Source organism: Dreissena polymorpha, chromosome 11, assembly GCF_020536995.1.
Source record: "Dreissena polymorpha isolate Duluth1 chromosome 11, UMN_Dpol_1.0, whole genome shotgun sequence".
In the NCBI taxonomy this organism is placed as follows: Eukaryota; Metazoa; Mollusca; class Bivalvia; order Myida; family Dreissenidae; genus Dreissena; species Dreissena polymorpha.
Window position 1 is genome coordinate 39,102,781 of NC_068365.1, and position 25,953 is coordinate 39,128,733.

General features: G+C 35.3%; 1 protein-coding gene across 1 annotated transcript; it reads left to right on the top strand.

Annotated features, from left to right (window-relative positions):
* Positions 1-850: 850 nt before the first annotated feature.
* LOC127851361 (uncharacterized) lies at positions 851-13,319 on the top strand. Its single transcript, XM_052385095.1, has 5 exons — positions 851-979; positions 1,222-1,829; positions 3,405-3,563; positions 5,581-6,314; positions 10,717-13,319. The coding sequence occupies exon 5, from the start codon at positions 10,773-10,775 to the stop codon at positions 11,868-11,870; it is 1,098 nt and encodes a 365-aa protein (XP_052241055.1). The 5' UTR covers positions 851-979; positions 1,222-1,829; positions 3,405-3,563; positions 5,581-6,314; positions 10,717-10,772; the 3' UTR covers positions 11,871-13,319.
* Positions 13,320-25,953: the final 12,634 nt, after the last annotated feature.

Genomic DNA, 25,953 nt, shown 5'->3' on the forward strand with positions numbered 1-25,953 from the left:
CTTCCATGTAAATACTTTTATATTCATTTAGCCTAAGACGGGTCTCCGTAATATCGTGAATAGCTTGTGAACGGACACAGTTTTGATTCAAACATTCAAGTTTATGATTTTGGGAATTAAGTGAGTTGTTGGAAGAAATCATATCGAACAGACATGTTAAGTTTTGCTCCATGCTCATTTCGGAATATTGTTCACGTGTTGTTTTCACTTTTCCATGTAAGTCAAAGTCACCTTGTTGTGGGTGGGGTGAGCCCATCGTTGATGAACCGCTAGTTGAACGACGTTTACGTTTGTAATCTCTTACTTGCCAACTGTTTTCTTCGGACAATGGGGCATATTTACCTCTGTACTGGCTTGCCATCTCACTTTTGGTGCCTCGTTAGTTTGAATAAAGTTAGGAGATGTTATAAAGTTTTAATTTTAACGGAGCCGATCGTAAACACGTCCGCTCGATTACCTCCCCTGCAATCTAGTAACTGGATTGTATGTCTCTACGAAGATTAAAATGTCAATATGCATAATACATCTTGTTAACAAAGTGGGAAAGTGTTATTAATTAGCATTCTTGGAATAATTAAAAGCCTAACCATTTTTATTATGTATGAAATATTCTAAATCTAGTAAAATTAAACATTGATTTAAAATATAAATGTTTTAACTGGTATGTCTAAATATATTATGTTTAATCAATATTACTATTTGAAACTTAGTTAGATGCCTTACAATTGTGTTATATTAGGTCAAACTTCGAACAAAAATGAACTAATTCGATAGATTGAAAAATTTCAGCACAATAGGAGAGGTAACCGCTGTGATGAGTATGAAAATCTTGATTTGTCTATCTTTGATATTTAATACTTCCGCATTGCAAAATGAACACAAGCAGTTAACATGTCGTCCTTAATAAAATTAGTTTTAAACGCATGGAATCGAAATATATAGAGATCTGGAGACATAGTGTTGTTAAAGGTTTATCCAAGTAAGTTGTGAGAAGGTTTAACAGGATGTTAATGTGATGAACGTAAAGAGTCTACATTTTTATCGGTCAAATTAAATTTATGCACTTTTGTTTTCTAAACCTCCATTTTCTTATAAGAAATATGTACATTTGAATATCATTATACTTTAATAATTTATAAATTACAGAGTACTTAATCAAATAAGATTAAACGTATTAATCATATTATATATTTAGTTATAATAAATTATATTTTTTTACAGACAAATAAATTATTGTGAAGGAAAATGTCAGATTACAAGGACATCATTCGCATGCCGGAAACCCTCAACTGGTTTAAGGCAGCCATGGGTATGAATATCACACGTCACTGCCTGCTCGACATTGTAAAACAGGCTTCTCAGGAATTGTATCACACCATTCGCAAAGAGATCAGTAGAAAACACGGTATCATGAAGAACGTTGTCTGCAGTCAGTGTCACACTCCAAACGTGCTGCCTTGTGATACCGATAATAAATGCTGTCATTATAAACATGGAAGATGCGCATTTCATGACATTCATAAGCCTCGACATTGCAGCACTTATTTATGCAATGAAATGTGTAAGGAAATTGTATACCATCACCGATTTCGCAACCATTCAAAACCAAAAAGTTTTCAAGGCCCTACCTGGGTAAATACAGATGCGTGTAAATGGTGCGCCGACCCCTGGAAGATTGCAAAATGCTACTCTCAAAAGACGGATACAAGGATGTTAATAAAGTAGAAGATGCCGACTTCAATGGCATAGTTAATGTACTAATAAACTGTGAATTATTTAAAATGTTTTTCAAGGATGACCTGACACAAAAGGAGAATGTCTGCACCAAGGTACTATTACTGCACAATGTCTAGTAATCCATGTGTGGCAATCATTACAATAGCAATTAAAATATGTATGCAAATTAAGTATGGATTAGTAAATGATAAATAAATTTTCAGTTAACAAGCAAGGTTTTCATGAAATCACCCCCTTTTGGACCCAATCCCCGCCCACCCAACCCCAAGGCCCAGGTCCCATGGATTTGTATAATTGTTTTAGCCAATATTACATGATGCTCTTGACAAGAAAATAAAATTTGAAAAAAAACTCAACCACCCAAGGGACATAAGGGAGCGTACGTTCAACTTTGAGAAACACTTGACTCCTCCCTCAGCTGAAATAAGGGAGAAGTGAGGCAAATTTGAGGAGAAGTGGCTTTCAGTTAAGAGTTAAATCAACTATTCACTAGTTTATTACCCTCATTGTAACATGACCATCACCATAAATAAAAAATAATGCACATTTTGGCAGTTTTGGAAAGAAAACATTTAATATATAAACAAGTACAATAAAGTGTAAATGATTCTTTATTGATGTATTTAACCGAGTTTAATTACTTTTTTTCACCCTTAACTTGCTATGTATGTTGCAACTGATAAGCTTAATTACTGGTGCCTTAATTTCTTTAATAGAGGCTGAAATAGGTTGTCGGTTTGAAAAGGCTTCATTGCATTTATTTATAGACGTAAGTGCATAAAACCTATATTGTTCTTATTTGTCAATGATTGTTGACTGTGATAGTACATTAACAAATTTTGATTGACTTTACCTATACACTGTACAGTGCAGTTGTATTTACTTAAAAAAAATATAACAAAACCAGTAATGTTCAGTACCTTTGTACTTCTTCGTAAAAAGACCTACGACCTGTAAATGGGGTACTGAATGGAAGAGACAGCCATTCTCCAAATCTAATTTATTTTAATCGGTAATAATCTAGCACGAAGTAAGTCATTAAAGAAATAGAAGTCACTTCACCTTTATGTATGTAAGTCCCTTTGAAAGTTCTCGCCGACATCGTCATTACAGCTAAGCCCTGGGACTAGGGATCATGGGGTTCGGTCAGAAAAACAAGGTTTCCAACCCGAAGGGGGAGAGGCTTTGATTGTTTATGATACTGCTGCACGTGATTCAGTATTCGACTTTTTATTATTATCTGCCAAATATATGGAATATATATTATTGAACAATTATTTTTAACAAATAAACTACTTAAAAAGAAAGGAATGATCTTATTAAATGTAAATGACAAATACACTTATGTAAGGTAATGAAATGTTAACTACATTTACGGAATAAACATAGTATTTGATAGATAGTAACATTGACGTACAATTATTCGGACAATATTTAAGCTGAATATAAACAGTTGAAAGAGTTTATTTTATTATACTGATTTAATTTATAAATGAATCACGCTCTTTATGATCAGTTTAAATCGACATTCTCTATCATTTTAAAAATGCTTGTTTGTACATAATAAAGTTTATAATAAATTAAAAAGGATGTATGAATTAATATTAACAAAGTCATGCATGCACTCACACAATGCAAACGCGATTAAACACAAGCTGATATTTAAGGCTAGAGATGTGGGGCGTGACGTACGACATGCTCCCTCAATGTCCATGACAAGCCAGGACAGTGACAGAGCCATCGACACTCTAATTGCGTTGTTGCAGAGCCTGAAACATGTCAACCACCAGGTTGCGGCGAATACTGCAGTTGACAAGTTAACACAGGTATGACACAAGGTATTATATATCTCATAAAAATAATATCATGTGAGGTATAAACCAAGGTCATTAGGTTCAAAAAAGAAAAATCCTGTCAATATTCTAGAAGTCACATTTGAAGTCAAATATTCCTGAAACTTGGTACGAACATTGGTTTTAATGTTATTTCAGGCGAGTTGGGAAATAATATTGTGCATGGAAATTAAATATATATTCTTCATTCTGTACTTTTATTATTCTGAACTCCCCCTTTTCAGAATAGTTTAGCTCCTTCGGTTTTCATATGAGCGCCTTTTGGCCCATTGCCTTCATGTTTTTTTCTTTATATAATATGATCACTTACAAAACATTTAACAACAAAAAAGGCTTAAATAGCATAAATAATGTGAATAATAAAACAACACATGCATACATCTGCATGTGTTGTGTTTAATTACAACAATAATCACTGCCAATCAGTTTCTTGATGGTTTGTTGTCTGGTTTAAATCTTTTCTTCAGTATTTTTACCACTGAAACTTACATTTGACCCCTGAACTTTTCAAGCACTGGGTCATTTGACCCCTGGTTTTTAAAATCTATTGAAATCCCTGTCTTAGTTGTCTGTCAACATACAAATTACAAAAAAAAATACGAGCGCTTCGATCAAACTTATAGTTACTTAGTCCTAAGTGCATCAGAGAGCTATTTGACCACTGTAAGTTGTACACGGCCTTTATTAAGAGGTTATAATCTAAACTCAGTTCAAACATGGTGGATAAAGAGGCCAAATACGCAGCTTTTTCAGGGTTTTGTTCATGTCTAAATTATAAATATATTGAGTATTATCGCCAAAATTCACGGTCATAATGATCCGTTTTATATGTTCTATATATATTAATTTAGAGTTTCTTTTAATGGCTTGCATGTATTGAAATGAATCTTAGAAACTGGGCAAAAGAAAAATTTAACGTATCCGAATTCTTTTCTTTTTTGTATACACCGTAGGTCAGAAGTTGTTAACTGCATGGTTTAAATGAACATATCTGTGGCTATTTATAACCGTTTCCGAGTGTAATTTTTATGATTTATTGAAAACTGTCATATTTTGAAGTTGTTTGAGGTTTCTTCGAATATCACCAAAATCTTCTTCGAAACCGAAAAGATCAGAAGCTTACTATTTGGTGCGTTAAATTGTATAATAGCTCTCTAAAAAGATTTTCAAAGCATGGCCCAGTGGTCAAAACTTGCCTCGCTCAATGGGTCATGTGATTTAAATAAAAATGTATAAAACAACTAACAAAATATTCTTTGAAACCACAAGTACCAGATATCTCTCATATTTATATTAAACATCACAAATTGGTCCTATTCAAAGTTTGCTTAAATATTGCCCTTGCGATCAAAATTGACCCCACTCCTGAGTTCACATGATCTGTATAGACGTATATTGTTAAATATGTTTTAAAATCTCTTATGACAGTGAATCATATAGACTAATAACTTTAAAAAATCTCTGAAACCAAAGCGCACAAATCTATTTTGCTTGGCATGTGACATCAGATTGTGATCCTTTAAAAATCTTTTGTAATTTATGCCAATGTTAGGAACTGGCTATGACCCATTCGTGTTAACCTATTTATTTTTAGCTTGATTGCATCTAAAGCCTCAGGCTTATTGAAACGCTCTCGAGTCCGTTTCCTCCACCTAGCATTAGTACTTGGTGTCTTTGGGGGGGGGCGGATTTAAAGAACGCTCCCACAGTGGGGATCGAACCCATTACATCCGAGTCGTTTGGCGGACACCATATACATTACACCACGGAAACCATTGCACAGTTTACCGATCAAAACCATATTTGCCCTCTTGTTTTTAAATGAATAGCAGTTTATATAGGTGAACATGTTAATCTATGTAAAGTATATACCGGCTTTTTTAAATTATTTTCATTAATAAACGGATAAACATGTTTAAAAGTGAAGCAGCATTTGTTAATCCATTGTGCAAGGTAATTATATAATTAGTGCACACTTCCTATTTAACAGCTGAAGAACGGAACGCTAGCAATTACTACTGAAGATGTTGATACAACCTTTGAGCTCTTGAAGGAAAATTTGATTGCAAAAATAAAAGAAGCTCTTGAAAAAGAAAAGGATACACTTGTTAAAGAAATGGTCGATGCCTTTAATAAAAGGCTCAGTAAAGTTATTGAAACAATACAAAGGAAAGAAAACGACCTACTTAAAACGGTTAAACGGAAAAGAGATAATGTACTTGATACGATAGACGAGAAAAGAGATGATGTGATTGAAACGGTTAAACGGAAAAAAAGATGATGTAATTGAGACAATAGACGGAAAAAGAGATGATGTAATTGAAACGATAGACTGGAAAAGAGATGATGTACTTGAAACTATAGACGGAAAAAGAGATGATGTACTTGAAACTAAAGACGGGAAAAGAGATGACGTAATAGAAACGATAGACGGGAAAAGAGATGATGTACTTAAAACTATAGACGGAAAAATAGATGATGTTCTTGAAACTGTAGACGGAAAAAGACATGATGCAATTAAAACGATAGACGGGAAAAGAGATGATGTACTTGAAACTATTGACGGGAAAAGAGATGATGTAATTGAAACGATCGACGGGAAAAGAGATGATGTACTTGAAACGATAGGCAGGAAAAGAGATGATGTTCTTGAAACAATACGAAGGCAAAAAGATGAAGTGCTGAATAATAAAGACAATTCAACAAAGAACAGTTCATTAACAGGTAGGCACTATGTATGTTTATTAACAATTACATTTGAGCAATTTAAATATAACTTATTCTTATTTTGGTCCAGCGTTTAGAACAAAAAATGCCTTATCTATACCAGAATCACTTTCACCATGTTGTTGCCGCACTTTTTTTCTATTGTTTCATGCAAAAATGAATTCAAAATTGCTGACCAGAGCTACGGTCTTATCTCCAGTCAACAAAATGTGGCATGTTTTAACCTATTAGAGGTGTATTGGTACGCGCCGGTAACAGACGAACACATCATTATATTTTAAGCACCTCTTCTTAACCGACGTTTCCAACAATTTTAACGTCGCGACTGAATTATAATGTCTAGTAGATATGTTCTCTCCTTACAATTCCAAAACACTTAATGCCATTGGGCTATTCCGTGAGAATATATTTATTTGATCAAAGATTTTATCAAAGATGCAGTTTATATGACAAAAACATTAACTCATAAGTCATTGATTAAATGATCGTATCAATATGTTACATATCTATAAAGATAATAACCACATAATTTTTATTAATTCAATGTGTGAACGACAGGATAATTCTCATCGTTTATATTTGAGGCAAGTTATCCTGACACTGTTATTTCAACTTTTACAAACTTAATTCATCCGAGAACACAGCAACACGTATCAATGCATAACTCATTCAAATTCAACACACACACTCGCTCTCTAGTATGCAAACTTGCCAACTTAAATGCAGTCGTGGTGCAATCACATTTTCGAACAGGTGATACTGTATTTTCTGAATTAAAACAAAGACTACACTGATTCAAGAATTTGTCAACGAATTTGTACCTTTCACAAAGAAAATTTACTAAATTGATGTGAAAAATAAGAGGACTTTTGGTTCGAGCAGTACGCGTAAATGAAAGCGGATTTTGTTTAGAAATATATTAAGCAACTATAATAAGCAAGCATTAGAGTAAAGTGCTTTTAACATGCAATTCGATAGAATTGTCCTATTTTGAATTTTGGTTAAGGTAAAATTGCAACTTCTCCATATCACTCTCACTAAAGGTATTCAATTGAAACTATGCAGATGTGTTTGGGGTCATTTTGTGAGGTTAAAAATGTGGTTAATTAAATTAAAGTAGATTAAAGAAACCTTTTTTATATAACTGTTTCTACTACAGGTATTCATTTGAATAGCATGAGCTTATGGTTATTGTGGGAGAACAAGTTCCATAACTCCGACTTGCAATTTAACAGAATTATGCCCTTTTTATACTTTTTTGCAACAACTCCATATCTGTACATTAATTACAGATATTAAAATAAGAATTGTCATGTGAAGTCTGTATCTTTATGAACATTCAAAGCATTTAAGGCATGGTGAGGTTTTGTGATCGCCTTTAGTCAGTTATTTATGTGCCTCGTTAACACTCCATAGTCCACATTTATTGTTCGATGTTCATTCAACTTGGTCAGAAAAAATGTCCCAATGATATCTTGGACGAGTTCGAAAATGCTTCCGGTTGGTTGAATAACATGGCACCATGGGGCATGGCATATTTCCTTATATGGCTATAGTAAAACCTTATTAATACTCTACAGGTCACATTTATTGTCCAATCGTCGTGAAACTTGGTCAAAACAATTGTTCTAATAATATATTGGATGAGTTAGAAAATATTTCCGTACTGTTGAAAACATGGCCACAAGAGTGCGGGACATTGTGTCATATATGAATATTAAAGCCTTGTTAACAATCTAAAAGTCACATTCATTGTCCGAGAAACTTTGCCAGAACATTGTTATATGATATCTTGGATTCCTTTCAACATGGTTTCGGTCTGCAAAATATTGCAACCAGGGGCGCCGTATTTTTCCTTATATGGCTGTAGTAAAACATTGTTAACAGACTAAAAGTCAAATGTATTTCAAATATTCATTATACTTTTCCGGAACATTTGTTCTTGTGATATTTTAGATGTGTAACAGTCACGGTCTGTTTAAAAACATGGTAGCCATGGGACGAGACATTTTTCCTTATATAGCTACTGTAAAACTGTTTTAACTCCCTAGAAGTCACATTTATATTCAAATCTTTATGAAACTTGCTCCAAACATTTTTTTAATAATAGCTAAGCTGAGTTCAAAAATGGTAATGGTTCGTCGCAAATATGGCCGCCATGAGGCTTGGCATTTTTTCTTATATGGCTATAGTAAAACCTTATTATCTCTCTAGAAGTCACATTTATGGTCCAATCTTAATGAAACTAGGTCAGACAAGATAGCTCGTAAAAGGTTATGGTTCATCGAAAATATGCCCGCCAGGGACCAGGGCATTTTTTCTTATATGGCTATAAGTAAACCGTGTTAACTCTCTAGTTGATATTTAGCCAAGATTGAAAATGGTTTCAAAATATCTCAAAGTTGATGAGAGCATTTAGGTTCCCTGAAGTATCAGGCGAGTGACCGTGTGTCTCTGGCCCTCTTGTTAAATTCATGACTTAGGTTAAGGTATGTGCGCAAGTGGAAAGCAAGGTTACAATTTGCATGCAACATATAAATATCTCTGTAATTACATAAGATATTCATTTAAATATCATACATGTATTCAGGATCATCATGATTGGTCTCAAACCAAGGCCCATACCTCAGACCTGCATTGGGTTGCATTTTGGACTAAAAGGGTCAAGGCCCCTGTTGATAAAAATGATAAAATAATTTTATATAACTTCAGTTGAAATTGAGCTATTGTGCGGGGACTGTATATGTTCGTTGCAGGAGTATCTTGCATCTAGGACCAGAGGGTTAAATGTCATTAGTAATACAATATAAAAAGAATTCACCTTCAACAACTGCATTTTGTTCTTGCATTTGTTCTTATGTAGTTTCCATTCAGACCTAGAGTAGAATTGCTTTCGTTGCTAGTTGATTCAATGTCAGTTTACAAACAAATAAAAAATGGTTTTCGTTTCTTTGAATTTGAATGAAAGTATTGAGTCGGAATGGGTGTAGTCTTTGCGTAGGAAGTTCACATTTAAATGTATACATATAGAGCTTCAATATTACATGTATTTTATAACTACTACAGATAGTCAGCATCAATAATGACTTACTGGTCAATATCAGGAAACGTACATTGTACTATAACAGCGAAAGAAAAGTCGAGCGCCTTGTCTTTATCAGCTATTATAAGCTATAATTTGAAGGGGGATTTATGTAAAATACTTCAAGCCTGATATCTTGTCTTTACTCCCTGCCTCATCCAATCCTCATCATAACTGGCATCGTGATAAAATAAAACACGATTACAGCAGCAACAAAACAGCATTACCCGTTTTGTGTATGTCTTTATTTTCATTTGTTGCTTGTTAATTTTGTTTACTGATGCATGTTAACATATTAATTTTGTTTATTTATACTTTTCATTAAATGTGTATTAAAACATTGTATATGTGTACGAAAATACATGTTTTGAAACGGAAAAGACCGAGGGTAAACTATTTCGTTTGAGACGTGTTATAAATACACGGGTGTACAATCTTAAAACGAAATAAGTATATCGTAAATGTTTAAATTGTTTAAATCAAATTTAATATGTGAGTTTGTTTGCGCACTCTATTGAGTCTGTTTCTATTTTGTGTTCATTTATCGGAATCGGTAGGTTAAACGTGAGTGCACAATTACTAGTATATCTAGGAATGCTATGATATGTCTGAAAAAGTATATACCATGTTAAAGCGAGATTATACGATTTTGTAAAAGTGTAATATATTGATCAAATATGTTACACTTACACCAAATAGGCAAGCAAAATTATAAATTGAAGACGAATTTCATAAAATGCAGCAAAGACAAATTAGCGCCCCGAGCCGATTGTGACGAAGATATTTTGTACATATTTTCCTACAATAACCGAAGCATTCGTCTTTTTAGTTAGTTTTCGTGTGTCGTTGGAATATATATCGGTGCAGGAATTTAAAATGTACCGTTAAACTATATTTAGATTCACATCGTAAATGCATGATTTACATGCTGGCGAATTCGACTGTAAATCCTTTTTCGATTTCAGAATTAAATATCTGGCTTATTTCGCATTTTTTGACACATGTTCTTCTTAACTTTTATTTTAATTTATATTAAAATATATGCTTAATAAGTTTTTTTACACATTTTATGTAAATTAATAAATATTTGACAAAATCGTAAAATCTCGCTTTAAAGTATTAAAGTTAATTATTCTTGACAAGTTTAATGAGAAAGACAGTGTGCTGCAACTCAAAAAATCATCATCAGCATCATCATCATCTTGATAATTTTCCTAATCCTCGCAATAGTCATCACCAACAGCATCATCATGTCCCCACTTTGAACACTAGTAGGTTTCTTTAAATAGTTTTAATTCACAACTATTTCATTTGCAGAAATCCAGACGTGGTTAATCGAACATTACCGAGAAAGGTGTGTTGTGCCGGTGTCGATGCTGGATCCTGATATAGATGTACCTTTAGAACGGCTCTATGTTCCCCCCTCCATCCAGGAACTTAAAAGAGGCCAGAAAGACAGACATGGCCGGAGTGAGATAGACACGACTTCAAGGGTGAAAACAGATGTCAGTTTCTACAGAGAGCTGCTGCATTATCATGGGAATCCGGTTAATAAAATTTATATCGAAGGCGATCCGGGTTGCGGGAAAACGACGTTTTTATCAAAGCTAGTTCTAGATTGGTGTACAGCCCATTCTGAAAATGGTGCAAGCACTTTGGAAAAGCTCACCAGTAAAGCCACTACCAGAAGTATGAAGTCAAACCCAACATATTTCAGCGATCTTGACACTTTGAGAGACTACACATTTCTGTTCTTTGTGTCATTACGTGATTACAGCGGATCCATGTGTAACGTCAGTCAGATGGTCGAGGATGCCATAAAACGCAACAAACTACCTTGGGATGATAGTGTCTGGAAACATAAATGTATTATTCTGACAGACGCTGCAGACGAATGGCACCACCCCGATATACCCTTTCCTCCGCCATGTGAATCTACGTGCAAGTGCCGTAAAGACCGAAGTATGCCGCTGTATTTACAGCGAACAAACATTACCAACATTATAACCGCAAGACCATGGAAACTTGCAAATCTAAGCATGAGCGATACTTTGACGCGTATGTTCGAAATTTCCGGCGTTATAAACTACAAAACCTTGGCGGAGAATGTCATAACTGTCTTAGCTGAGAAGGACGGTATTTCTAAAAATGATCAAAAATGCAATTGTATTGATTTTTTTGACAAAATAAAGACAGAAAGATTGCAGAATCTCATCACAGTTCCAGCCGTTTGTGTGCAGTTAGTTCATCAGTTTTACGTTTGGCGTTTAATCGAAGGTTCACTGTGTGCTATATACATTAATATGCTAGATATGCACATAGCCAAGGGATTGCAAAAACTGCAAATTGAAGAATTTGACACTGAAGAAATTTGTGTTACAGATATAACCCCAATAATTGGTACAGAAACAACCGAGTATCTGCGGGCTCATTGGACGCTGGTTCGATCTGCAAAGTGCGCTTGCGTTTAAAACACTAACAAACTCTTGTAAAGAATCGTCGCTTATCTTTGCAGAAAACACAATCACAAACCACATGTCGAAAACAAAACTTGATTACTTACTTCAGACAGGGATTTTAACAAAGAAAAAATCTTTGGCGCTAAGCTCGCAAAAGAATATTCCATACATGTTCGTACACAAAACAATTCATGAGTTTCTAGCATCGTTGTTTATTGCAATGAATCAGACGGACATTGAAGACATCCTGAACGCCATACAGTCTGTGTATTGTGATAGTAAGTCACTTCTGGACATCGGTCAGTTATTTATCTTCACGTGTGGAATGTGTGCTCAAGCAGCTAACAGAATGTCAATGCACATCATGGATGTCATAACATGCGACATAGAAAGAATGTTACATTCAAGTTCAGACCCGGAGGCAGTACTTGTTCGATCAATTAATGCAGCACAAAACATTATATTGGATGGCTTTATTGAAGGGGCAGCGAATGAGCAGTCATGCTTACAACTGACAATCAGACATATAGTCTTTGACATTTTTTATCAGAAGAATGAGAAGTACAAAGATGCTTTAAATACGTTAATAGATATGAACATATCAAACATTATTAGCATATATGCACAATTCCTTCAGTACCTCATCAGTATTCATATCGCATACAGGATATTATTTCACAATCAAGAGAAACATTGTCGTATCTGCGGCTTTCAAACATGGGTCAAGTACACCTACAGGGTCTAAAACTCAAGTACTTATCATGTAACTTTTTTTCTGGATATACCGATATAAGTAATTTAGACTGCATCTTTATGCGTGCGTGTAAGATATCGTATCTAACAACATTAGCAGAGGAGCGCATCTTACAAGCGATGTCTGTCACTGGTAAAAACATTAGACGTCTAGAGGTGGGTAGTGTTAAATCAAGTGACCTTCTCTGTTCAACTCTTCCACACCTGACCAGTCTACACAAGCTTATATTCGAACAAACACCACTTGCGGTTAAACATCTGTACCACCTTTCTGAATCGATCCGAAATGTCGTTGATATATTCGTTAGTTTTTCCGCTCAAGATGTAAAGTCGATGGTGGAATGGTCAAAGTCACGGGACGCATGTGTGTATTGCAAATTGTTCAAGTGTAGCATATCTGCCAATGAGACGGATATTTGTAACTGGATGCTGCAGCAGGATGGTATTTGTATTACGCAATGTGAATTCGAAGCGAAAGGCGAATTTCAGCCTTACGATGAAATCTCTATTTCATGGAGCAATATTTTATCAAAGTGACAATAATCAACCAGTTGTCACAGATTCAAGACGAAAAGAACAATCAGAGAGCGACATCATAACACTAAGGAAAGAGACAAAATGAAAATTAAAATTCGATTCATAATTCGAAATTGATAAAAAAAAATACAAAGAGCTATAAAAGCGAAAAAAATAAATACAATCATTTGGGCTTGTTCTTTTATTTTTGTGCTTTAAATATTGTGCCGACGCACAATTCGCTTATATTCATTATTAAATGATAGACTCAAGCTTTAAAAGATGCACAAACAGTAAACACTACCCTTTCATATTAAATAATGAGCTTTCACTTTACTTTGCAATTATTATCAGATTTCTTACAACTTTATAATGTACATACTAATTCAAAAACGAGTGAATAGATTATTGTTTACGAGTTCGTGTTTGGCCCTGTGTGGTTTGTATCTCTAGGAACACGGATACATTCTATTTAACTCTTCCTTCGAGAGTTTTTATACGCTACAGACATATGTCACTACAAGTATGTTGTATACATTCTGTTTTCAAGTCTTTAAGTAACATATTCCATGTGACAATAGCTTGTGCTGTTTTTTTGCAGTATATTCAATATATATTAATTATAAACTTCTATTATATGTTAAGGACATGTTTATCTGATCATATGTGTAATCATGTGTCGTAATGCACATATACTTGGAGGTACTTATAACTCTAATATGTTTAAAAAGAATTGTCTCAGAAATTACAAACTCAAAGAGAGTAAATATGAGTTAGATTTTGTTAGTATGTCATTAGTTACATTTGCACGTATTCACCCTCACGTTTAATGTTCATTAAATGCGCTTGGTAATCGCTACGCGTTTAGGATATCACTTAAAAGACAGGCTATTGTGTGAGATTGTACCGATGGTTTATTTTAAATTAACTGTTTCCACATATAACCGTTTAAACGTCTCTTTTGTGTTTAATGTTTGTGTTTAATCTGCTTCCAAATAAGCATCATACATGGGATTTGCGGTTCACATGGTTTGTGTAATGATTCATGGTGACGTATTTAATTTCGCCAATGCCGTTTTACGGTATCGTCATGTCAAATCAGATTAGATATATTGTGCACAGTGAGTTCTGCGTTATAATTGCGTTATAATTCAATTGTTGCTGAGTACCTTAGTAACATTAGTGCTTCTACCGAGAAATATGCAACAATAAACAAGAATTGTACTATTGTGGGTCATACACTTCCAGCTTTACAATCATATTAAGGTTGCAATATACCACATAACGATTTTTATTCATATGTAGTTTATTGTTAAACTGAAACTGAAACACTTACACCGACTTTTGCAACATTTGAAGAAAAACAGATATGATAAATTTAAATGCGTAACAGGCAGATATTTTCATTAAGACATATTTCGATTCGTATTCTTTACTTAGTGAAAGTAAATTCAACAATACCAATTTTATTGCACGGACATCTATAATTATATTTTTCCGAGTGTGCAAAATTTTTATTCATCGCAAAATTAGTATTCAGACTTTTAATTTAAGACTTGTTAAGCAAGACAATACAAAATAGAATCTCATTTGGAAACCACTTGTATTTTGCAAACCTAACAACATCGATTGCATCAAAGCCTAAGGCTTATTTAGATGCTCGCGAGTCCGTTTTCTGGGTAGAACCAGTAATTGGTGTCTTTGGGAGAGATCTAAAGAAGATCTACAGTGTTGGTAGCACCCATGACCTACCGACCGCTAGACGGACACCATACCAACTACGCCACGAAGACCTATATTATTTACTTTTGTTGTCATATACTTATTTAAAAAATCGTTTTCAACGCATTCTCTAAAATTCTTGTTTTCGCAAGTTTGCGAATTTCAACGTTCGTAGTGCTGTTTTATATTATCAAACTTTTAAACTGAATATTCAAAGGAGTATACCTATATTTTGTGTAAGACTGAACACACTGATTTCAAATATGGAAAGTTCCACTGTTTTCGTGGTAAATTATTTTTAAACCTGAAAATAATCTGTACTATAACAGATTTGCTCACATTATAAGGTATGGAAAGCACATTATTTGTGTTAAGTTTATCCGATAACGGAAAGCTGCGTTTTAGAAAAACTAAAACTAGAGCTCAAGAAGACATCCATGTTAGTATTCAGACTCAAGCGTAACTATAGCGTGATAATTCATATTTCGCAAGGATAGTTTTATGACCCCATGTGCGATATATTTTACGACTTCATGTAATATAATTGTTGACAAGTTTTTTTGCCGGCCTCTAACTATGCACATGTTCCTTTAACGAATGAGAATTTGTAAGAGCGATACAATAATTACTTAATGATCTGTTGCATCTTCTGCTGCTCTGGATTAATTATCGGATGTAAACTTGCTTTTGTCACGCTTACGTTTGAAACAGCCCAATGAATCTCATTATAATACCTATTACCAGAGGTATAATAAAGTACAGAAACGTGGTATGCGTTGTTTTATTTATTTATTAACTGAAACAATCTTCTTTCTTTAAATACATCAGCTTAGAATAGGTATGTTAACAGCATAGGAGATAACTCTTCACTCATATTCATTCCATCTTAATTAAGTTGTTTCCCATGTTCTTCAAGCACTTGTATGTGGCGGCTTTTAGCCGAAAGTACTGTGAATGTTTCTCCCCAAAAAGCGTCGTTATTTAAAGACCCAATAAAGTAATGTATACATGCTTTATAGTGATGGTAAAGGCCTTAACTATTAACAAACAAAAATAATAAGCGCATGTTGCTTACTAAAAATTGTTGTGTTTTGGTTTTATAGACTTTTTCGTTACATCGTAACAGTTAATGGATACAATTATTCGGGCTTAACAAGTGATTGCTTGGTACCTTTCGTGTTCAACATGCGGAGACGTAGATAGGATGAGTGGACTCCTTACTTCGGAGTGAAAACAAACACAAATTATATGCTGATAACTTTACGCTGAACGATCGCATTACCAGCAAGTCATAAAGAGGCAACTATACAGTTCTTCGCTTAAATATAGTCGATGCAAATTCCCTATTGTTAACGAATAATAATAGGAAAATTGAAACAATACTATATTGACGAATTTGTAATGACACCTATATGCAATCAAAACATATATCATATACAAGTGGAAGTGATCCCTCGTCTAGAAAAACAAAACCGATTTTCAGAGGAATGCTACAATAATGTTGTAGTGTTATCTATAGCGCACGTGCATTAATATGACGAAAACAGAACTTGAATACTTACTTCAAACAAAAATATCCAAGGTAAACATAATTATCTATCAGCTCAAAGAATTATGTTTAATATATGTGTCTCGCTCTTGGAAAAGGTGAATTAATCCTTTCGCGAAAGGCATCGTCCCAGACTTTAGCCTGTGCACTTCGCACAACCTATCAGGGAAGACGCTTTCCGCCTTAACAGGATTTTCGTTGAGATGAGACTTCTTAGAAATATATATATAACATTCTTGTTGTTATAGGTAATCTGTTCTGGCAGTTGTTCATCTGTTCATGCGGAATGTGTCGTTGTGCAGTTAGAGAATGTCAAACCCCATTATCAATGTCATCACAAGCAATGTGTAAACCGTTCTGCAGGATACAAGCATAATATAGATCTGACCACATGGCTATAGCGACAAGGTAAAAAGCACAACGGATCGTATTGGAACGTTTTTTTTTTCAATGGTGGGCAATAAGCAACCTTCCTCACATCTGACCTTAAGTCATATACCAATATATAATATATTTTTGTTTTAAGGCTATGTTGCACACGCGACATATAGCACACGCAACTATATGGCACATGCGACTATATGGCACAGGCTATGTAATATTAGTTATTCCGAGCCGGTCCCACGTAATCCATATCCGAATACAATATGCGCGATGGAGACTCTAATATATTTATTGTTCTCTTTGAAACATAATTATTATTAAATATGCACAATAAATTTCTCGGTGCATAAGGGACAGTTTCACGATATTGGCTGTCAACAAGATATTTTCTGAGCCTGCCGTTTTTTATGATCTTTATTTTTTTTACTCATTAGTTAATAAAGTTCAAGTAATAATGTTATAGGCGTAATATTTCGAAAAGACAGGAGCCAAGCTCTTGCATATCAATAGTATTATCTTCCTAAACAAAACATAATCTGAACAGAATTGGAATACATGTTTTCTAAACGATCCAGTGTAGGCGGAAAGTGTCGTCCCTGATTAGCCTGTGGGACTGCACAGGTTAATCTGGGATACCTCATTACGCACATAAATTGTGCCTAGTTTTCTTAGAACGAGGGTCATAAGAAATAGTTAGCTAAACGAGTACTGCGTTAAAAAAAAGTTTGTTGCTTGTGTAGAATACGTGCGCATTGATCATCAACGGTATTTACTGAAACAATAAAATTTATTAAAGGGGCCTTTTCATGTTTGGATAATTGACAAATTTGAAAAAAGTTGTTTCAGATTCGCACATTTTCTTTGTAGTTATGATACTTGTGAGGAAACAGTAATTCTGAACATTTACTATGCTCTAAAATAGCCATTATATGCATCTTTTGACGATTTAAAAACCGGAAAATTATAAAGCGTCGCAACGCGAAACGAATTTATAATTTGGAGAGTTCTGTTGTTTTCGTTATATTTTGTGAAACTACGAGAATTGTTTATATAAAGTATAAAATACATCTGTCATTGTATCCGGAAGGATGGCCGAGTGGTCTTAGCGGTAGACTTTTTACTCCAGAATCCAGGGGTCAGTGGTTCGAGCCCTGCTGAGGGTTAACTTTGTTTTCGTGTTTTAATTTTATTCTTGATTTTTTACTTGAGCTTTTTATATCCAATGTGTACATTTATCAATATAAAGCATTAAATGACAAACTTCAAAACATGCCAAAATCTGTGAAAAGGCCCTTTTAACATAATGCAACTTACCACACGTGCATTTTAGAGCAGCAAGAACACAACTTAAGTTAATTAAAGCGCTGAAGTTGCTCGCTATTGCATAATTTTAGACGCAACTCAGTTTTCAAAATTATGTTATAGCTTTTTATATCGCAAGTTTGAAATGAACACAACCCATTCAAATTTATAAAGAGTGTGTCTTCAAGCACAGGTCGAGATGTGTGTGCACTGTTAATCACCATATTTATGTTATAGAGATAATTAAGACAAAATAACAACAATATGTCTCCTTTTTTTCGCAATTGGTTGCTGCACTGGCAACAATCTTTAGAACTCTGATTGCCTTGCTAAAGAACAACAAGCCTAGAATCATGTAAATGTTGTGTTATGTGTATCTAATACTTTATCTATTTTCTTTAAATTATTGATCAACACGTTTGCCGACATGACAGACTTTTAATGCATCATGTCTTGTTGTGAGCCGGAATCGAATTATTTCCTAGGCCTAATTGATCCACAGTCGCCAATTTGTATTCTATGTTTAATTGGATTGAGTTGTTCAAGCTTTGAAAAAGCTAGTTGCCCTGCTTTTGGAACAACTGTAATCAACTTTTGAAATTGAGTTTCCTGGGATTAAATCTTCTGGCCCCAGGCTAACAGGCAACCACTAAACCTGTGAGTTATTAATGGTGTAAGATCTGACAGTGTATTGAACTCATTCAATTTTCAAGTCTGAAGACATTAAAGGGACCTTTTCACGTTTTGGTAAATTGACAATATTTTGGAGAGTTCTGTTGTTGCCGTTATATTTTTTCATACTACGATGATTGCTTATACATATAAAATAAATCTGTCATTGTATGAGCAAGGATGGCCGAGTGGTCTAAACGATAAACTTTTATTCAAGGGGTCAGTGGTTTGAGTCCAGTTGAGGATAACTTTTTTCTTTTCTTTTTTTTTTTTTTAATGGAGCTTTTGAGATCCAATGTCTACATTTATCAATATTAAGCATTTAATAACAAACTGTGAAAAGGTCCCTTTTAGATGTTTACTAAAAATGCCACAAGGGAAAACAGGGTTTAATGCATATGCATTAATTGTCATACCAGTACCAGAGGCTCTCTATAAACGAAAAATATCATGCAATCAGAAAAGTGTTGTCCTTGATTAGCTTGAGCGCATTGTACACGCTAATCAGTGTGCACAGGTTAATCTTATTTGACATGCATAAAGCCCCGTTTTCCCTGATTAGTCCTGCACTTGGTATGTGGACCCTTTTGCTAAATGTGGTTGGGGGCTTTACTCAGTGGAATTGAGTATATGGGTTTGTAGACATGCAAAAAAAAGAGGTGCTTGTCTGGCATCATGACACGTTTAACCTATTATCGATTCAAAGATGGCCGCCATTGACATAATACAAGTTTTACTTTTATTTACGGTAACTACAATATACATTTATAATAAATATATATACTGGCTAAAAATAGTGTGCAGGATAAAATTGTGTTATCAATGTATCTTTTCAAAGTCAAAATGACATTGAAACCGCATGTACAAGGTCATTTTGTCATTTATACCGCTCAGTCCTTTGATTCCTTTATTCGTTGATTTGCTGAATGACAGCTTCAATTTTACTAAAATGTAATGCTTATTTATGCAGTTTTAAATTGTCAAATGTTTAATTGCATATGGTATTTGTATAAAAATATATAAAATATGCAATAGAACCATTCTTCTTTATAGATAATCATTTATGTTTATGCTTAAAGTGCACTTTTACCACAATACCATAAAGTGTTATAATTCGTCCACACATTCCGGCAAGCTGAATGCTATTAAGGAAAAAATATCGGAAGAACCAATGGAGTGTGAGACAGACAATAGGTTCGTCTACAAGAGTTGGTTTCAGAATATCCCTTCGCCGTAGCATTTTGACTTGTCCATCCCTTAGCTGTCCAAAAGATCCCAGAACTTTGATTTGTATAATATGTGGTAATGTAGAACAAAAAAGGAACCGGGACAAATACAGAATCTGCGAGTATGGTAGTGCTGAGAAATTTGTCAACGCTGCAATACACTTACAGGATGAAGTTTTCACAAGAGTGGCTGATCGTCTGAGCAACAACCAAGAGGAATGTATAAAGTCAGTCATCTCTGCAGACCTATACTGCCGCATGTCAGATCTACCTACGAAAATTTGACCGTAACCTTAAATTTACTGATCATGTCAAACCGGATATTAACAACATCAAGCGTGTACTCTTCAATCGCACCCTTCCTTATATTGACAGTCTTCTGGAAAAGGGTGAATGTTGCACTATGAGTGATATTGTAGAGTTTGCATTAAGTTTGTTAGAAGAAGGTGAAGTGCTTACAAGTACATTCCTTAACCGTGATATGAAGCAGCTGATTATCAGTCATTATGGACATTTGGTCACAATATCGCCCAAAAGTAGGGTCAACGAATCTGACATCATTGTTCATCTGATATAAGCGCTCCTGACATAGTGATCAAACTGAAGAATTAGGACATTATGCAGGAAGATGGTGCCCAGTAAAGAAAAGTTCTCAAGGACGTTGATTGTGGCCTACAAGAAGAAACAGAAACCTGGTTAAGAGACCATAAGAGTACACACCTACGTTGCCTATTCCAGATGATTGTCTTCATCAGTCATAGTGGATTGACGCAAACACCATTGCATATGATGCTTGGCCACACAATTTATGAAAGAGATCGCAGCAGGAGCCTTCTCACTGCTTTCAACAGAATTGGTGCATGTTCAATTTATCAAACCATCAGATCTGCCCACATTCTTCTTGCTAGCTATGCCGTAAACTGCCCAAAACATGGAGAAACCCCAATACCCAGTACTTTCACCAAATAGGACTACATTATGGCTGGAATGGACAATTCGGACTTTGCTGACAAATCATTAATACCTGGTACAGATGGTTCACATTATGCTCCCCTAGTGGATTTCAAGATGCCATAGTGAATAGGCCCCTTTCCAACCCCAGTTTCCACTACAGGAATAAGTCGTGCACATCCAATTCTGAAGACAAAGCTACCATGTCAAAAGGTACCTCCCCATATCAAGCCAATAGTTAGACCAGCCTTATCACAACATATGTTGCTGCATCCTGAAACTAAGCAGGCTACGTTGCTTAATACACAAACTGCCGGGAATGTAGCCACAAAGTGTGAATTCACAATAAGTGTTTTGCGCAATGGTTCAGAAATAGAAAATCCTCATATCTGGGCCGCCTTTTCTATGCTTGTTTCTTCTATGTGGTGCCGATGATGAGTGTTGGCTTCCTACCTGTTATACCAAGACCCATCATTGAGCGTGCTACAGTCAGACATTGCCTCACTTATTTTTAGAGTGTGCAAATACAATTAAATCAGGATTCGCTGGCAATATTGTGCGATGAGGGTTTGTTTGCTCTTGCAGCAGACATTTACCTACATGAAACGAAAAGTTTAGCGACCTCTTTGTTTGTATGGGCCCTTTCCATTGGATACGTGTTCTGCTTAGATGTCAGGGCAAACGTCTGCGAGGCTCTGGCCTAAATGACGCATTGATAGAATATTGGTTGTTTGGATCAGGTGAGATAGAGCCAGTGTTCAACGGCAGCCATTATGTACGGGCCCTCACTGGTATGCTGATGGTGGAGGACTTAATTCATAAACTGGAATGGCAAGCTTTTTGGACACATCAGGACAAGGCTACATAACCAGTCCTGGAGCAGATGAAGGAATTGCAAAACATGCTTGTTGCCAATGAACGCTGTCCAGAGCAGTTTGAGGTAATTTAGGGGCAGATGGAATTATTGCAAAGACCTTCGTATGTTTCAGAAAGAATGTGAGGCTAAGTCTGAGCTTTGCAAATGTTTTGGTGTTTGGTTGCAGTAAGTGTCCATCTTCAAAAATGCAGTAGTCTCTGACAGAGAAGGAAACTGGAATCCGCATGTAGCTACCATTGAAGATTCAATGCAAATATTTGCTGAATATGACTTTCTTAACTACTTGCGTTACGGTTCATAGTACCTTGCACAAATAAAGGTAATGGAGTTCACACATCCTGAGCTTTATCGGCGCTTTTCCATTAGTCAATGAGTTGTTCGGGACCGCCCAGGCTAGTTTTGCAGTGTTGCAGGTGATATGAAGGTTGAGCAGACTATTCAGAGAGTATCAAAGAGTCCAGGCCACTATGTTGTAGGAGAGACATGCAATGCTGGTGCAGTAGCACAATTTGAGCTTTTGTTCCATGAGATAGGGTCCATCACCAGCCTCCTCAATCATCTTACCACCAACAAGCCGATGGATCACACAGAATGTCATCTTCAGCATTCGCCGAACGCCACTCGTCGTCACTCGTTAAACCACAATGTAGATATGTTGTTGGACAATGTGCTGGAACGTTAGAACATATACACAGTGACGGTCAATGGTCCCGTTCCACTACACAATTAACTGACAAAACTGGCTGTTGACAAAGAGGTTGCTGTACGGCTTCTCAAATGTATTGAAAATGGTGAAGGTGTTAACCGCGCATACAGGCAGGAGAGAATAGTTGAGAAAGCCAAAAAAATCAGTTCCACCATTTCAAAAAGAAAGCTTCCCAAGTTCACTAACCATCTTAAACAGTAAGTATTGATATCAAAAGCTATTTTTAAAGAACGGAAAGCACCGTCATCCAAAGATATGGCAGATGCAAAGAGGAGCATGGACATTGCAAAGGAACGAGGCATGTCCCTCAAGCAGATAATATCGCATGATTTGATTTCTCCATCTCCATTATTTGATGGTGACCTCCAATCCCATGATAATAAGTCAAAACTTATTGGGGAGATTGAATCTAGACTGGACATCAATAAATGTAGTCGGGAATCTCTTCTTCCACTCATGTCATTATGGACTTCATGTCTTAGATGGACAGATGCCACTTGCACAATTTTCCACTCTGGGTATTGCAATCAATGCTGTCATCAACCCAGCGTCAAGTATATGTGAGGGGCCAGAGTACATTCATCTTGTACTAGACTCATACGTTAAAATGTCTTTAAAGGAAGGTGAACGGTTGCGGCGCGGAGACAAAGCAACAAGTATTGCAATAATTGGCATGAGCAGAGACACACCAATCCCACAAAAACTTAATACATTCTGGGCATCCGAGGAAATAAGCGTAATCTTCAACTATTGGTTAGGGATATAATGCGCAATGATGTATGTACCAAACCTTGCATTGCAAGTTCAGTTGTCTCTGACAATGAAGATCTTCCAGCAATTAAGTTTGGTAACGAAGTCATTCCTGAACTGTTAAACTGGATTGAGGAGGTCGATGCCAGGGTAGTGGCTCATGTTGAGTGGTCTGCTTATATCAAACAGTGTCAAAGAGTTGTTGTGATGTCAAACGACACTGACAGCTTTGTATAATTGCTTCACTTCACTCCATATTTTCAGACACTCGGTATGAAAGAAATATGGCAGCAGTATGGTACTGGTGAGAAGCGTCGAATGCTTCCGTTGAATCGGGCAATTTCTCGGCTTGGGACACCGCTGGCATAGACAATGATAAAGGCTCACATATTGACAGACGACGACTGCATGAGTAAAGTGGGAACCAAGCATACAGCTGTGACCTCTGACCCGGTACATTTTTAATGAATTTTGGAGATACCTTGTCAAAGCAGGACGAAACATTCGCAGAAAAGCATCTGGTACGCGACTGGGCAGGGACCAGATCGACGACAACTGCGGAAACATTGGACTATCTCATACCATCTGCATGTGGGTTTGAGATCCCGCTCAAAGTAGTATTTTTCCAACGAATGTAAAAATTTTCAATTTACTAGTCACTCGTCTATGAGTACAACATGCGTTAATTATCTAAATGTGCCAATATTACGTAAACGTGCACAACAATATTGTTATTGAATTGATACGTAAAAATTGTCACATAAAAGTTAATAAACTGGCTTTTACTGTCCAAGGTCAACTCAAGGTCGTTCATGTATCATATGACCTTTTAATTGGCCTTTCCGGGTAAATTACCCTTAACCCTACATATCTAACAAGACCTCTCATACCTGAGTTCTTACCAAAAAATACATAATTCGGAGGTAAACCATTTGATTTTACTCCAAAAGGCAATATTTTTTCTTTTTCAACATGGCCGTCGGCGGCCATATTGGATTTTGGTATTTGAGGCTCCTGGCAGGGTGACGGACAAGCAATTCGGTGATTTATCATGTATAAGGACTAATTAAATCATATCAAGCGAGAAAATGTCCCAACACAATTTTGCAAACGGGACTTCATACCTAGCCCTGCACTATGAATAAATAAGTGTGAATGTTTGAGTTTAATGTTCAATCTTGAAGATGGAAGTATTTAACGTTCACTCTAGAAGAAAGAGAAAAGTGTGAACGTTTGATTCTCTTGAAGTCTCCAACACGTTTGTTGCGATGATCTTGAAGTGGATTGTGTCTGATACCACTGAACTGGTTACACATCACTGATTTATTGATAAAAGTCTCATCCGTAAACTTTATTAATATTAAGTTAAAAACAAGAGTTCCTTTCAAAATAGCACTTACATGTACACAAAGTACAAGAAATTCACAGGTTTAAACACAATACAGTCACTGCTGTGAACAGTATCTGTGATAATTACAATTCACTGCCTATTTCAGTTTCACTGACTATAAATATATATTGATAAAAATATTGTCCAGATTACTGAAACTGTTTACATGTACTTAAAAAATCAACTGCATACTGATTCCAAATACTAATCTATCTGGTAACTCACTGGTTTTCACAAGTCACTGTTGCTGTTATTTAAATGACAAGTCTATAATATATCACTGGGGTCTCCATTGTAACTCTTTGGGTGTTACCGACTTATGAAAATAATTGACAATCAAGTCATGAGTTCACGTTTACTTTCGTTTAATCATTATGAAACCAGTGTTCATTCATAATATCACATACACAGTTAGATTCCTGGTTCCAGTCTTTACTCGTAAAAAAATAACAAACCAATATACATTTTAATAATAATATAAATACCACGTATTTCCTGAGATATATAAATATATATAAATTATATATTCAAAAAGAGCACATATATGTATGTCAATATATGAAAAACAATCATAATGACCTTCCATCATCAAGATGACCTTGGCTTGTATCATCAATATGACCTTGTATGCCAAACCCATTATTTTAGCATAAAAGAAATGGTTTTCAAAAAGGTCAAGAAACACATATAAACAATATTAAAATACCTTTAAAACAATAATAAAGAACATGAAAAGGACAGTTCATTACTTACAGAGTATGTGGTACTCTCGACTCGTTCGCACTGAATCCTTCCAACTTTTCTCTCCTTTGTTATGTGTAGTGACTGCTGTAATATGATGTTGTTAGCATGCGAAACGTGTATATAATCATTTGTATTGTGACAGCCTGTTTTACATTAATATTCTAAGATTTAAAAATGGCGCTTGGTTTCAATTCAACACCGGCATAAAATCAATAGCAAATTCATCCGAGTTTCCAACATTAGCAACACAACTAACAATCTGACAACATACCTTAGATATCCATATTCCTAATTCAAAGTATATATGAGTTTTATGTCCATTAATGACACGGATATTTCAAGATGAAAATTCTCAAACTAAAACAAATGCATTCTTCTACAAGCTAACCGACTTCCGCCGAAAAATGCTATTCTCACACCTCAACATATTTTCGGTACGATTCAGGTTGCAATACACTAAAAGTTCAACTGGTAACATAATAATAACATGTAAAAACATTTAAATAAATATAAAACCGTGTATTAAAAAGATCATCTATTCATAAAAATAATC